We start from the raw sequence: 15,314 nt of genomic DNA on the forward strand, positions 1-15,314 counted from the left end.
TTCCCTCTCTTGGTTTCCAGGACCATGAACACGCCACCTTTGATGACATCTTAGGTATGTTGAGTGTTATTTCTTTTTCTTTACTCCTGCCTGCTGCAAATATAATTATCAGTGCGTTAAAGTCACTGCCCCGTGCCTTACCTGCCACATGCCATGGTGTTTTTATCACTACAGTGATACCTGACACTCAGTCAACTACTATTGGATGTGCTGCAGCAATAAAACTTCACTTCTGTAGGTGATTTTTTATGCCACGGTCACAGATTATGAAAGGGAAGTTTGAAGCACAGGTCAGAAAAGATACTGGTTTGTGGTATTTAGGTGAGTGAAAGTATTGATGGGGTGAGGACAGTTAGGTCTGGTACAGTGCTGTGGTCACAGCAGAGCAGTGTCTGGTGCTGCACCATACCTTGCCTGTCCTGTGATGTGCCACGTTCTCCTGCTTTCCATGGCATGAAAGCAAAGGGTTTGCTTTGACGTCAGTGTGAATGTAGGTGCTGAGCACCTCTCACAGCTTGGCCTCCTGCCTGCAAGATTAAACTCTGGTGAGAAGAAGAAAGATTCTGAGAGATTAATTTTTAACTTCCTCCATGGTTTATCTTTTCCAACATGTTTGTTTGTTTGTTTTTGTTTTGTTTTCAGAGGAAATAGAGAAGAAGCTTAACATCTATCGGAAAGGCTGCAAGATCTGGAAGATGCTGATATTTTGCCAGGTACATGAAAGTTCTTAAACGCTTTGGTAGTTTGTTACAAATTCCTCTTTTTCTTTGGGGGAAATTATATGGAGGAACCAATATTCCAAAGTCAGGTTCTGTTAGAGTAAGCGCATGTATACAGCTTTCACATCTCATTTCCCCAGACAGTGAGCAGTCACAAGATGCTGTGACAGCAGCAAATAAAATCTGACTTAGTGTAGCCAGCTCCAGAGCTGGGCAGCTTCTCAGCTACTTTCAAGGAAACCCAGGCAAACCTGTATTAGCACAGACCTCAAAAGAAGGCCTTTGGAGAAAGAAAGAAAGAAGCATTTCTGATACGATGGTTCTAAGTTTTCATACAGCTTCAGTGTGACACTGACAATGGAGGGTGTTGTTGATCTGACCAGCAGATGGCACGGTTTGCAGCCTCAGTGGAGGGAGAGTGGTCAGAGTACAGACATACGGAACTGTGGCTGGGACAGATTTAGGCCCTGCTCTGTCTGGGCCTTGCTGGGGATTTCCTTCCCAAGGCTCTTGTTCCTGGGGTGGTCATCTCTGGACTCCCCCGGCAGCTGTGCAGGGAACCTTGAAATGGGAAGTGAGGACACGAACTGACTTGAACTTCCTCGTGCATGCCTAACGCTGCAGAGCAGTAGTGTTTGCACCCCACTGAGCTGGAGATTGCAGTTCTTAATTTTCCTGGGGTTGTGCTCAATCTTTTTATGTCTGCTACTGCCAAATAGCAGTTCTTCTACAGTGATATCTTGTCTGCTTATCCCTTCTTGTCTGCCCACCATGGCAAGTCCCCTAACATCCCCAAATGAAAGGGACTTTCTTGTCTTCCCTATTGCTCTCCAGTCACCCACAGTGAAGTTTTCTTTTTCTTTTACTGCCTCTTTCTAGAGTGAGGTGGGCATGTAACATTAAAAAAAACAGAGAATCCAACCCCCACCATACTCTCTGTATGTGAATATTTTCTGAGTTAGTGCCTACGGTTTCTCCTCTGGAGGTTGTAGCCGCTGCGCCAGCCTGGCGTGTCCGCTCTGCTCCCTTGTGGCACTTCTGGGTATGGCTGTACGGAATAAGAAACGTGTCCAGGGTCTGCTTCTTTAGGTGGTTGGCATCTGTCTGTCTCTCTCTTGCAGGGAGGTCCCGGCCACTTATACTTATTAAAGAACAAAGTTGCCACTTTCGCCAAAGTGGAGAAGGAGGAAGATATGATCCTGTGAGTGATTCTGTTATGTTCTAGACTCGCATAGCGTTTTTCTGATCTCTTTGCTCTGTTTGTAGTAAGTGGCTTAGAAGTAGAGGCAGAGGGAGCTAGGATGGTTTAGCCTGGGGAAGAGGAGGACGAGGGGGAATTTAATAGCAGCTTACCCTAACAGTTCTCCCCTTGAGGGAGAGCTGCAAAGATGACAGAGCCAAACTCAACCCTGGGCTGGTGTTAGCCCTGGGACGAGTCAGCAGAAGATTTATGCTCTTATCTGCTGTTTAGTGTGTCTCTGAACTAGTGATTAGCAAAAGAGAAAAAAAGAAGTTCCCTGTCTTAACAAAGGCTTTGCTGACCAGAAAGCAGAACATGCACCTCATGCCTCTGGTGCTTGGAAGTGGCTGAGGTAGCTTTTCTAAGCAGGCGAGTAGTGGCAGAAATCCAAGTCATTCCCCCACAGCTGTCTCTGATAACTGCCCTTCTAATTGCAGGGGGAAATGGAATTTGTCTCTGCAAAGCCTGCTCAAAGTCCAGCACGTTGCTGAGGCAATTCTACTTCTCCTTGCAGAGAGTTAAGCTTTGCCTGTTTTGCTGCCTGCTTCCCTGTGCTGGCTCAAACTTACTTGGCTAACAGCGCTTCGTTGTGGGGGAGAGCATGTATACCAACCTGTTCCTACACAGCATACTGTTGGCATGAGAGTTGAATATTAAAATCCACATCTGTTCAGCACTCTCATGCTCTGGCACAAACACTGTCAATAAAATTCTTAGGCACGTGTGCACATACATGCTTCTGAATACACTAGAAGAATAGCTGGTCTGAAGTTGGTAATTCAGGCACCTTCAGAAAGCTGTGAATGTGCAGCTGAAAACTTGGATGCTTGGAAGCGAACGTCTCCATCCAACCTGTACATGCCTGGGAGGCAGTCCTGAGAAGAGCTTATACCACAAACAAACATCTGCTCACAGACCCAAAGAGGAACTGCTGGGCTTCAGAGCCCACCAAACAGCCGTAACCATTGCCCAAGGAAGGTGGTTGTATTTCATGGCCCTGAGACACAGTATGTCACTACTGTCACTACTGACATACGGTGTCTGTGACACTACTGACACAGTATGTCAGCAGTGACAAAATGTAAAGCAGGTCTGATTCTGCTGAGCAGCAGCAAGCACTCGCTAACATTGAACAGCCAAAAAAATAATCTCTCTGGCTGCTTTCTGTTGATTTCATGTGCTGGGAATGAACACTGATAACACTCATGCTTAGAAAGGGCAATTCTTGATAGAAATGGGAGAGGGGAGTTGGGAAATGGGAGGGAACTGCCACAGAAAGAATGCCTAGTAAAACTGCCAGTTTAAAAACACTCCTGGTGGACTTTGCTCCCTTGTCTTTACCTTGGAGCTCTTTTGACTCAATGGGCAGCTCTTCCTTCTCTACTGTGTGACTTGAACCTGTTCTGCCCGTGCTCTTTCTTTTCTAAGAGCCAATGGCTCTTCCTGGGCAGCTTGCCTCAGGCCCTTGTTTGTGCTCACACATCCATGTGATTATTCATGCATATGAGGAGATACATTTCTAAATGATTTATTTTGTTTCTTCCAGCTTCTGGAAGAGGTTGAGCCGTCTGATGAGTAAAGTCAATCCTGAACCAAATATCATTCACATCATGGGCTGCTATGTTCTCGGAAACCCCAATGGGGAGAAGGTAAGAGCTTCCTCTGTCACCTCTCTGGGAATGTCTGCTGAGTAGCACCAAGCCCAGGGAGGGAGCAGTCACACTATGCAGTCGACACCTTCCTTCCTCTTCTGCTGTGTGGAACATGCTGCGTCGTATCGCATGAGTGGCTGTTAATGGATGAACCGCCTGTGGATTGTGCCATCCCCAGAGGGCAGGGGAGGACTGGTTGGTGACATGCAGGAAGGGACAGGAGCCAAAGCCTCAAGGGGGGAACAGTCAGTCAGAGCATTTAGTTTATTTACTGCTGAACTAGATGTTTTAAAAGACATGTAGTGGAACGTTTTCTAGAGGTAGGGAAGAAGGATGAGCAATTCTGGATGCCCTAGAGTTCATCCTTGTTTTCAGCTTCTAACTCTTGATACATTTTCCTTTCAGCTATTTCAGAATCTGAAAAACTTAATGAATCCTTATAGGGTTGCCTTTGAGTCTCCACTTGAACTATCAGCTCAAGGTAATTTCTTTTCTGTACAGAGAAATGCGTCTTTCTGATCAGCCTACCTCTTTTAGTGGGCATCTTCATGAAAAAGCCATTTTGAGCTCTGTTAAGCCCTGTTGTGATCTTCCTTTTGCTTGCAGTTGCCTTTAGTGTAGTTCATTTGCTAAGCCTGGTTTTCCCCTTGCAGTTCTGCCACCAGTTTGTTCCTTGCAGTTCTGTTCACAGTTTAGCTATCCTGTTGTGCCTGAAGCTGCAGAGCCTCTGCCCAGGCTACTGGAAGTGGCAAAGTATCCTGAATTGTAGGCTGCTTTCCAGTCTGAATTTAGGAGATTCATCATTTCACTAGGGCATGTGAAGTCCTTGGGAGAGATGCACATACGAGCAGAACCTTTTCTGTAACCAAGCGTGTGCAGGGGTTTCTTCTCCAGAGGACTCACACCACTGGTACCAAGCAGCTTGTCTCATCAACGGATGTCTTGGATGGAGCCCATTATAGCCATTCCACCTCTCAGTCCACTTTATTGTTTGCTTGTGTTTTTTTTTTTTTTTTCTTTCCTGTAGTTTAAGATATTTCAAGGGCTATAGAGGTTTTTCCTGTTTTGGTTAATGCAAGTATGGGTGCAGTTTCACAAGTGACATGTAGTTGACTTATTCTGAAGTTGCCTGTGTTAATTTATCTTTGCCATAGTCCTTGGTACTTTCTTCTCTCGGATGAAAACATGCAGCACTAGGCTGCTGCACGTGGATCCTTCCCGTGCTGCTCACAGCTGGCATCAGCACTGACAGGTTATTCATAACTCCCACTTACCACCCATAGGAATGTACAGTAGCTGAGCATGTTAGTGCTGTGCAGTGTTCTTTGCGTGTCCTGCTGAGGTTTGGTTGCACAGATCCCACAGCAAACACGATTGTACATGTATACCAAGAAGCAACTTGCAGGGAAATTCCTGGTTTTATATACAACCCAGCAGGCAAGGCCGTGGAGTCAGTGCGCATGCATTTAAGCAGTTGATCTTCCAGGAGGTTGGGCTGAAGACTACGTCTGAATTTATCCTGTTGATCAATCTGGGACGCGCTAATAGTGTAACCTCTCTAATCCTTCTCAAAGTCATCTGAAACTAATCTTAATCAGGCCTCAAAAGCGAAAATCTCTTCCCTGAGCCCTGAGTCCAGGGTTGTTTGTCCCTTGTGTTTTCAAATGTAGTCGTTGCCTCCAGTGCCAGTCCTGTGCATGCTGTTCAGCCTGCAAGTACCTTGTGAGACCCCCTCAATCAGTGGTGCCAGTGGTGCAGAAGTTGTATTAGAGTGTGCTATTGAGCTTATTGCTGTGAGAAGACAAATCTGCAGGACAGAGATAGCTTGTTAATGCTAATTCTCGCCTTCCCCATCTCCCTGCAAAAAAAAAAAACACAAATTTTTGAATTTTCAATGTGAATTGTTTTAGTGTTTCCCACATGTTTGTACAATGAGTTTACTCATGGTTTGTAATATTCTAAATTCTCTGTGCAATGTTGCCTTGTGCAGGCTGTTGGAGCTGTTGTCTGATACTCTACAGGTCCCCCCTTCTGCAGTCACAGCAGAGGTCAAAGTCTGGAGCCAGACTCTGTGTTCAGCTCCCACCTCCATGGACAGACCTTGCCAGGGGATTATGAGGAGCCTTTCAGGGTTTGAGGATTTCTAAAAAGACATTTGCTTCTCGTGGGCACCTTCACATGCCCTGGGTACATGCTGCATGTCAGTATTCTCCAAATGAGGCATGTAGACAGGTTCTCTTGTGCCCCTACCTGTAGGTGTTTTGGTTTATGGTGCTGTGGCCTGGCTTGTTTCTCCTGTGCTGCAGGGTGTAACTCCTCTGCTTCATCTCTTTTTTCCTAGGTAAGCAAATGATTGAGACTTACTTTGACTTCCGCCTTTACCGCCTCTGGAAGACCCGCCAGCACTCTAAACTTTTGGATTACGATGACATTTTATGAGCTGGAGAAGACTTTGCAAGAAGTTGTCGATCACCAGTGTCCAAGAAGTCATGCTTATTGCAGAGAGACTTTTTTATTGGCACAGGGAGCCCTTCAAAGCCCTACAGGAGGCAGCAGAGCTAAAGGGAGGGAAGAAGGAGCCCTCAGAAGTGTATCGGGAGGAAAGTCTCTTGGGTCAAGAGAGACTGGAGGGAAAGGGTTTGACACCTCACTCGCCTCAGGTCAGAGCCATGGTGTCTCAGGAGGAGCTGTGTGAAATGAGGACAGGATGGAGTTCCTTGCAGAACTGAGCTGTTTTGGGTCAGAATGGGCCAGATTTGATTCCAGGTCCTTTTAAAGACTTTTAAAGCTCAGGTTTTCTTACAAAAAAAAATAAATTACCCATGCACTACAATGAGGAAGTGACCAGAGCACAGAGGAGGGAGGGTTTGGTACTGATGGGACCTTCTGTGCTTGGGGGATCTCGGAGAGCAAGGACTGCTACACCTACTCCTGCAAGCTTAGATCAAGATGATCCAGTTTCAATGTGAATATATACTGGAATATAGAATTGAAGTCTAACTCTTTTTGTTTTGTTTAATAGAAAATAAGTGCAATTTTTATAGAGAGGGGGGTAAAATCTCTCCCAATATTTAATTAGTTAAAAATAACACACCAGTAACCAATAGATGAGGTATTTTTGGTCTGCTTGAAAATATATTCAAAATGGTAATATATCTTCTGTAGACATATTTAATCACCAGCAAACATGGTTTTAACATAACTTAGCAGACCCTGCATGTCTGCTGCATTGATTAATCTGGTTTGGTTCGTTACTTTCAGAGTAGCTGTGTTGCACTAATTGTATGTGCTCTCACGAATGTATATTTCTCCTCCAGTTAGCCACAACTTTGTTACTTTCTATTTTGCTGCTTGCAAAACTATGTGACTTTAGTTTTGCTGAAATATTTTAGGTTAGGAATACAGTGTCTGACTGGGAAACCTCGGTCAGGTTCTCTATGGTATAAAAATGAATTAGAAATTAATAGCCATGGTAATTACTTGTTCATGCCGGTGTTTTGCTACGTGTTGAGAGATGAGTTCTCTTTCTAGTCTGCTGTGTTGAACAGCGAGGTTACATGACCACCGGAAATCCTCCAAGGAGACTGAGGCATTTGGAAGAAATGCTTCTTGAAGAATACAGCCTGGGTTTGTAGCATGAGTTTGAATCTTCCCTGTGTTCACTTGATTGCAAGTTGTTTGTGCATAGATCACCTCTTTTTCCAATGCTATAAAGACCTGTTTGTTGGTCTGAGCTGCTCACATCCCTTCCTGTGTAGGACAAAGTAAACACAGAGCTTTGTCAAAGCAGGTGTGGTTTGAGAACCCAGATTTGTACTTGATATTTGAGGATATATTTTGGAATATATTTACTTCTTGTTTGTTTAGGGTGGGGGTTGATTTCTGTTTTGGGATGGGTTTTGTTTTGTTTTGTTTTTTTCATCTGCAACTCTCCAGTTCAGAGGATAAATACTACTTAGTCTGTGTTGGTCACTAGCTGTTCTGGGAGATTATACAATTTATTTCTTATATAAGTGAAATGTACTGGGGAATAACAGGGAAGGATTACCTTGTTTTCCTCATTTCCTGCTATCTAAATTATTTCATTGTGAAGTGATGGCAAATACATGTACAAATCTTGTTTTAAATACTTAGAAAAAGAACTAGCTGTTCTGACCTGTAGAGTACTCCTTCCCTCTGTGACATGTCTGTGGTTGTAATTTTGGGGAGCAGGTCCCTGGCTAGAACTGCTGAACCCTGTACATTTACAGCAGTTTTATAGCAAAGCTTTCAAAGAAACATTGTACATATGGTAAGTAAGGAGAGGAATAGGTGGAGAGAGAGGCTGGAGCCATTGGAAGTAACACATTGAACCAAATAGCTGTGAGCTGTTTCCTCCCCCTCTGGTTAAGAGCTGTTAGGAGGCAGCCCCACGCCTGTTGAGCTGGCGTGATGATGGGGAGGGCTGGTACCTGCTCCTCGTCCCTGGCCGGACTCATGTTTTCCAGATCTGTAGTGAAGCGAATAGTGAGCAGAGACCTATGATTTGGGGAAAAAAATGACAGATATTAAAAAAAAAAAAAAAGCCAATTTTCTGTTATTTAGCATGGTAGCTTCCACCAGCTGTGGTTGTGAGAGGTGGGAGCCGTAGGTACCAGAAAGAAAAGTCATATGTTATTTAGAGGAGATGGTAGTGGCAGGATGAAAATGCTGAAGCAAAACTCTCTCCCTTTCTAAAACTCTCTCCCTTTCTGACCCTTTTACCTCCTATGGTTATGCTCCTAACTGGAGACAAACAAATTGTTCTTCCTCTTTCTTTTCTAAAGTAAAATCCCAATTCAGTGAACTTGGTAGCATGAATGTAGCATTGTGGAACTATTGAAAATCTTCTATAACTCTGAAAGGGCCCATTTATATATCCACTTCAGTGATTTATCTGTAGAACTAGTGTATATCTATTATCATTGACCACTTGTAGAACTTGGGTTGCAAAGTAGAAGGGTAGATTGTACAGTTGCATAACTTCTGTAGGAAGATGTATGTTTGAATGAACACTACGACTGTTTTACTGGTGCAGTTGACTGTAGTACAAGTATAATGACAAACAATTAATGCATTTCTCTCTTTTCCAAAGATCTATATTCCACATAGTTTGTGATGTTTATGACATGAGCGTATTATTTCCTTTGTAGCATTCATTTAACTAAAGAGATGAAATACTCTAAAAGCTGTGATGGGAAATACAATAGAATTTTGGTGTTTAAAGTTTTCTGTGCAAATAGTGTCATTGAAGTGTTAACCGTTTTTGAAAGAGGAAAAGAAGACTTCTTCCTCTTTAACTTGTTGAATTTTTCAAGTGTCTGTTGCGGAAGGAAGGGATCAGCAGAGGATAGGCTGAAAAAAAAATTGTAAGTATTTAAACTGTAGTGTTAAAAATAGAGCCTGTAATAATAATAGAGCCTCAGTTGGACCAACCTGTAAAAGATGACCTCTGTGTGCAGTTGCCATCAGTGCACGGCACGGCACAGCCAGCACATCCCCTCCGCAGAGGTCAGGCGCCCGTTCTTGCATGCCGTGCGCCTGTGCAGTGGCTTCTGTTCAGGGCAGCCCCCAGCAGTGCCTGCAAGGCACAGCTTGCCTGCAGGGCGCTCTGCCTGGGGGAACTGTGGCTGCTGAGCACACAGGACAATTTGTCCTTCCACCTTTTCAGGCTTTTCCAGCTTTGGGCTATCTGCTGTTCAGATGTGACTGTCGGAAGCCCTAAAACAGGTTTGCTCACACACAGTAATTGCTGTCTAAATTGGAGCTTACCTCTAATAAGGATAATTCTAGTGAGCAGTTTGCGGTTGAGCAGGTGAGCTCATGCTAACCATCCCTGTTAGAGGATCAGCAGCCCTTTTGCTTTGGGCTCTGCACCGTTATGTGCTGCCCCACCACGGCGGGCTGCCTGGTGTTACTGCAGCTCCTGGGCAGTCTGGATTTGCTCTTAGCAAGGGCAGGAGAAACAGGGACACCAGTTTAACCCCGAGAGAAGTAGATTAAATTGGGATAGCTAAATCGTTTCACCCCAACCATGTGTGAGAGCTTCTGCTCTTCTTTCTGTGAGGCAGTGCAGGATGTCACCTCTAACCCTTCTCCTGGCCTGATGAACATCAGCAGAGGGCTCTTCTAGTTGCAGTGCCCTGGGCTGGGATCATCGCTTCCAGGAAAGGAGAAAGGGAAGCCCCAAGTGCATCAGCTGCTCAGTCTGGTGCTCCTCGGCCAGGCTCAGGCACTGGAAGCAGCTGCTGACAGTGTGGTGCCTGCAGAGAACATTCACTCTGCTGTAGAGGCCTGGGGGGGGGCATCTTTTTGGATGGCACTTGTTTTACACAAGGTTTCCTAGACAGGCTTTTCTCTTTTCACTTCCATTGGCTGGGAAGGAAAGGAAAGAAGAAAATTCAGTTACCTGGGGACAGAGGAAAACTAATACAGCTTTTGGCACCCCTCCTCATGCTGCAGCCACCAGCTTCCCTTTGCAGCTGACCTCCAGGCCTGGGATGGGAAACAGGAACTGGCAGATCAGCCCTTTACTGCGTTAAGTAAACAGAAAGATCCTTGTAGCTCTAGTGAAACATCTGACTGCAAAAGGCAGCCAGCCAACTCTCCCTGTCCCTGTGTGAGGACTCTGCTGTGCATAACTGTGGGACCTACCCACTTCTGCCTCCGAGTGCCTCAGGAGCAGCTTGAGCCACATCTCATGGCCTTGGGGAGCTCTGCTCTGCCTCCAAGGAGCACTGCTTTGCTGAGGGGACTCTGGAAATGAATTTGTTCCTTATTTCCCAGCCTGGACTTGTCTGAAGCTCGGCACAGGTTTCCTGCTCCAGTGGCTTCTGGACAGCATGCATGCTTTCACACCATCTCTTCACACGCAGTCACGTTCCCCATGCTCTGGGGGAGACTTTCCTCCTCAATCGCCCTCGCTTGTTCTGCCACATGCAGTAAAGCATAAGGCAATGTCACCGTTGTCGTCCATGCGGTGTTAGCATCTCTCCAGCTCTTGGCATGCATCCATTTTGCAAATAGCCGCTGTTGTTTCAGGACCCGACTGTGTTAGTGACCTGTGGCTGGGAGTTCCTGTTTCCAGGGCTCTGCTGGCAAAGTGGCTGCAAATGCTGCTTTGTCACCTTCAGGCAACACAATCGGGGCTAGCTGAAAGAGGGAAGTGCTGATAAAATAGCCTGGTGGGACCTGGAAGGGGGAGTCTGTCCTTAACCCCAGCCCCGCCAGGAGGTGGAACAACAGGCTCGTTCTGCTTTCTTTGTGTCCACGTAAACATTCAACCCATCAAAACCCAGTTTAAGAGTGACACATACATTACTAATGGTCCAGGATGTGATATGTTACTATGATTAAAAAAAATCCTTCCGAGGCTGTTGGCAATTGGCATGAGTTGCCAGAACATCAGAGGATGTGCTGGACTGTGTCATCCTTCCCCGAGCAACCCAACCACACTGCCAGGAGCAGGAAGGAGATTTGCAGGTACATGTTCAGCTGAATCACTCCATACTCGTGGTTTTGCCATAACGTTCCCTAGACCTGGTGATACAGACAGACCTTCCTCAAGGATGCCAAACAGATATCCTCCCCGGGGATTTCCAAGCCATCTGTAAAAAAAAAAAAAAAAAAAAAAAAAAGTTGTGATCCTGTATCTTGTCCCACCGGTCACAGAATATCTGTGGTTTTCTACGTCTTTCATAAAACTGTTTTTTTTATTTCTCCATTGTGGAAATACAAGCCAAAGTCAACTGGAAACTGTTATAGCCTTGATGAGAAGTCAGCTTGTAATAATAATTGTTTACTGGAGCTGTGAGTAAATGGGTGGTTTAATGACTATGAACCTGGCTGTAATTGTCATTACTCCCAGGTAATCAGTAAGATATCAGAGTTTGCTGTCTATCTACAATCCCAGTGATACTGCTTTGATTCAAAAACAAATTCTGTCCAACATACTGCCAATCAGTGTGGAAAACATGGAAGACTGGAAGTAACAAAATTATGCACATTAAATGTAAATAATCCACCTGAAGGGAATCTAAATTGCATTTTTCCATAAATGTTTAATAAACTTTAAAGAACATGACCTAGTAAATTTTCACATTACTGTATTGCTTTTAGAGTATCCTTAAAATTAGTCACTCTGGTCTTTCTTATTGCAGCATCCAGATGAGCTGATGGTCGATCACAGCAGTAGTGGTCCTAGACGTTTTCCCAGGGACCCTCAGGCAGCCAACAAAGCCCAGCTTTTATCCTTCCTAGCGGTGTAGCCCTTCATTTGAGTCACGGAGTACGTACAGCAATAACCTGCTAGCACCGCACCTCCCCTGCTCCCCGGGTGTCAGTGGGGTTTTTGTGTGTCTGAATGTCGTCTTCCTCTTGTGGCTGTGCGTGGATGTGGCGCCTTGTACACGTGGAGTGTTTCTTACCTGGGGAAGCGGAATTGCAGCAGTGCTAAGAAGGCTGCGGCAACTGGCCAGGGACCGCTCGCTGCTGTGGTCATGCTGGGCCTGGCTCAGGACCAGCACACCTGCATGCAGGTGGCATTCAAAAAGCTTCAACAGAAAGTGGGAGGTTATTTTATTGGAGTTCTTTTTTTTTTTTTTTTTTTAAAGTGCTAAAGCTCAGTTGTACTGGTATAGTCTCTACTAGAAGGTCCTGCTGGTGCAGAGCTGGGAATTGAGGGGAAGTGGCAGGTATCTTTGCCCTGACATTTGAAATGCCCTAAAAACATCTCAGATATGTACAGCAAAGCAAGGTGCTTTGAGTATGGATCCTGCTCCCCTTGCACCACTTGCTGAATGAGACGTTACTTTATTAGGTGTTGAGGTGGGGATACTGAAGAAACCCAGTGAGCTTTGTGTGCCACATCCCAGGGCAACGGGTTGGAGTTGTACCCAAATAAGCAAGAAGGGGCTGTAGTTTTTCCGCTGTGTGTTTCCTGTTGTTTCTGACCAACACTATTCCTGGAACTGGGTGACTTCAGCTGTGATGTCAGGCGACAGCCGCAGCAAAAACTGTGCTCGCAGGGCTGGGAGGTCAGCATGCTTTTAATATCTTCACTGTTTCCACTGAGTTCAGACACCAGTTTTCATTTCCAGTTCTTCCCCCCAGCTGCAAGCCCTCACTTTGCTATTGCAGAGCTGCTAGTGAAGGCCACTCATCGGTTTTCTGAAAAGAAACCCAAATATGTGAGCAATGAGTGGGAAAGGTAAGCATGCAGGCTTTGAAAATGTGGAGAAGGATACTTTATGTCCTGCAGTGCTTTTAAGCTCTGAGATACTTGAGCAAATTATGTTCATCCAAATGAGAAAATGAAAGAAATAAGTGTGGTTGTCAAAACAAGGGGGGGAAAAAACAACCCCGAGTGTGAATAGTAATTGACCATTTGACAAATCCTGTGCAGATGAAACATTCTGTGGCCTTTGCTTTCACCCGTGTTCAGAGTTGACAGCACCCTACTGCTTTCAAAACCAAGGTGTGTAGGAGCAGTGAAACACCGATGCATTCATCTGTGCTCCTCTGCACCGCCCCAGGTGAAGCTCCGCGAGAAACCGGCCCCCGGCGTGTCCGAGCAGCCCACATGTCCCAGCTCAGCTGGGAGCCAAACGGGACAGGTGCACGAGGGGCTGGAAATGTCGGCCCCTAGAGAGCCTCTAGGCTGGAGAGCTGAGCTTCAGATGTGCTGATTTGAGGCAAAAACTGTCTGAATGGAGAGGTCTGTACACGAGGATTGTAACCTTTGAGCTCTCAGTGGGCCCTGCACCAGCACTCTGGCTCCTTGGGGAGGGCAGAAGAAAGTTACTCCGAGGCACTGCCCCGTTCTAGATGCAGTTTCTGGCTGGCTCTGTGGTGTCTGGGCACAGGGCAGCCCTGGCTGCGATTCAGGAGACCTCTGCCATCTCTGCTGCCACTGTTAACATGTTTCTCTATCTGCTGCTTTGTGTATGATAACCAGGTTTCAAATACATGAATGTTTCTAGGTTTTAAGATGTGATTTAATAAAAAGAGACATGTCTGGGAAAGCAGGTCTTATCTCTCTCTATTTTTTTTTTTATTTTTGTTGTTGTTCTCTGGCTGAGTTCATAAAACCAGGAAATGCTATTTGGCAAATGCATTTGCTGTGCCAGCAAATGAGGGAGAAACAGGCGCCAGGCATTTCTGAGTAGCAGCAGCGAGGGAAATGCTGAAAACTGAAGAGCAGAGCTCCGGAGGTGCAAGAGGCCAGGATGAGTGCTGTGCCCCAGGGATCAGCACTGTGTAGGGCAGGTAGAAGGGGAGAACAGTAAAATCTCCCAATGCTTTAACAAGGGACCACCTGAGGGAGGCAAATCCCGTGATGGAGATAGGATGGAGAGATTCAGAGCTCCAGCTTCTGAGCTCTGAGGCTTCCAGCTCTGAGGTTTCGTGAGTACAGACTGGAGCTCTGAGTAACTTCCCAAGCATTCAGCACTGCACCTTCTCCTGCAGGAAGGCCGATCTCTGAGCACCATCCCAGAAACACAGGCTTGGAGAAATTCAAGGGAGGCTAAAAACCTGATAGTCCTTCTGGGCAAACCAGCTCAGCTCCGGGAGCTAGTGACTGGCCCTTCTCCGCCAGGACATTTTGCGCCCGCAGCACGCCGTCGGGCCGTGCCCTCACAAGGGGAGGCCCTGGGCAGCCGGCATGGTGGGGTAGGGGGGTGTGGGTCCAGGACAGTGGGGCAGCAGCTCTGCAGATTGCTGCAGCCACGGGGTTTGCCTGTGTGAGAAGGGAGCAGCACGTGCAGGTGTGCAGCGAGGACGGGTCCCTGCTGCCAGAGGTGCTTCTCCCACGGGGCTGCGGTGGGAAGGACCCACTTGGGCATTGGATCCCAGGCAAACCCTACTGCTTGCTGCATCTCTCTGAATGAAGCACATCTCCCAGGAGGGCAGAAGACCTTGAATTCACATAAGTCACTTTCTTTGTCCCTGGTCTGCTCAACTTCCAGAGTAAGTAGATCTGGCTTGAACTTCCATCTACAAGCTTTCCCTTTTTCTCCAATGCTGAAAGTGACCTGCACATTCCCCTTTCGGTAGGTGTTGTAACTGTAGTCCCTCTTAGCACAGAGACAGAGTTAAACAGATTGGACCACTCCCATCCTTCATTGCCACCATTTAAGGCACTTCTCTTCAGCTCTGGGATCTTCCAGTATTCATTTCTGCACCCTCCCCATTTAGAAATGTTGTTCTCCACGCGCTGCCACAACAACGGGTGTGACGTGTGCTTATCTGTCTCATCAGTGTGGCAGATGATAGAAACCACTTCTAACTCCTCGCCTGCGCAGACGGCTTCTGGCCAGAGACCTGGCCACTATTCTTCTTAACGCCTTCACTGAGTTACTGGTGCCCTGAGTAACCTGGTGGCCAGAAATACAGCCTTTGTTCCTTATTCTGGAACCATTTCATGTCCATACCATGCTGTTTTGAAATCAGTATCATGGGGTACAAAGTCAAATTTGTTGCAGAAGCCCAGACACAATGGATTATTATCTATCACCTTCTTCCCTCTCTCCTTGTGCTTTGTCACAAATGGTGATGTGTTGGGGACAAACCCAGAGCAGGAGCTGTGCAGGTGGAGTTCTCACTGCAGTTAAGGTGAAATAATGCACGTCTGAGTCCCGCTGGGCCCGGCTTTTTCCCTGTTCCCTCACCACCTGGCTGTACGTG

At 46.3% G+C, this 15,314-nt stretch overlaps 1 protein-coding gene across 7 annotated transcripts in view; it reads left to right on the plus strand.

Annotated features, from left to right (window-relative positions):
* Window positions 1-11,699, plus strand: part of NSMF (NMDA receptor synaptonuclear signaling and neuronal migration factor) — a 48,232-nt gene extending 36,533 nt beyond the window's left edge. For all 7 annotated transcript variants that reach the window (XM_040532068.1, XM_040532067.1, XM_040532071.1 and 4 more), the window contains 6 exons: window positions 21-54; window positions 643-713; window positions 1,841-1,920; window positions 3,506-3,608; window positions 4,017-4,092; window positions 5,953-11,699. In XM_040532068.1, the coding sequence (XP_040388002.1) occupies window positions 21-54; window positions 643-713; window positions 1,841-1,920; window positions 3,506-3,608; window positions 4,017-4,092; window positions 5,953-6,050 (462 nt within the window). In that variant the 3' untranslated portion in view covers window positions 6,051-11,699. The remainder of the gene's footprint in view (window positions 1-20; window positions 55-642; window positions 714-1,840; window positions 1,921-3,505; window positions 3,609-4,016; window positions 4,093-5,952) is intronic.
* The last annotated feature ends 3,615 nt before the right edge of the window (window positions 11,700-15,314 follow it).

The sequence above is a fragment of the Cygnus olor genome, chromosome 19 (assembly GCF_009769625.2).
Source record: "Cygnus olor isolate bCygOlo1 chromosome 19, bCygOlo1.pri.v2, whole genome shotgun sequence".
Taxonomy (NCBI): domain Eukaryota; kingdom Metazoa; phylum Chordata; class Aves; order Anseriformes; family Anatidae; genus Cygnus; species Cygnus olor.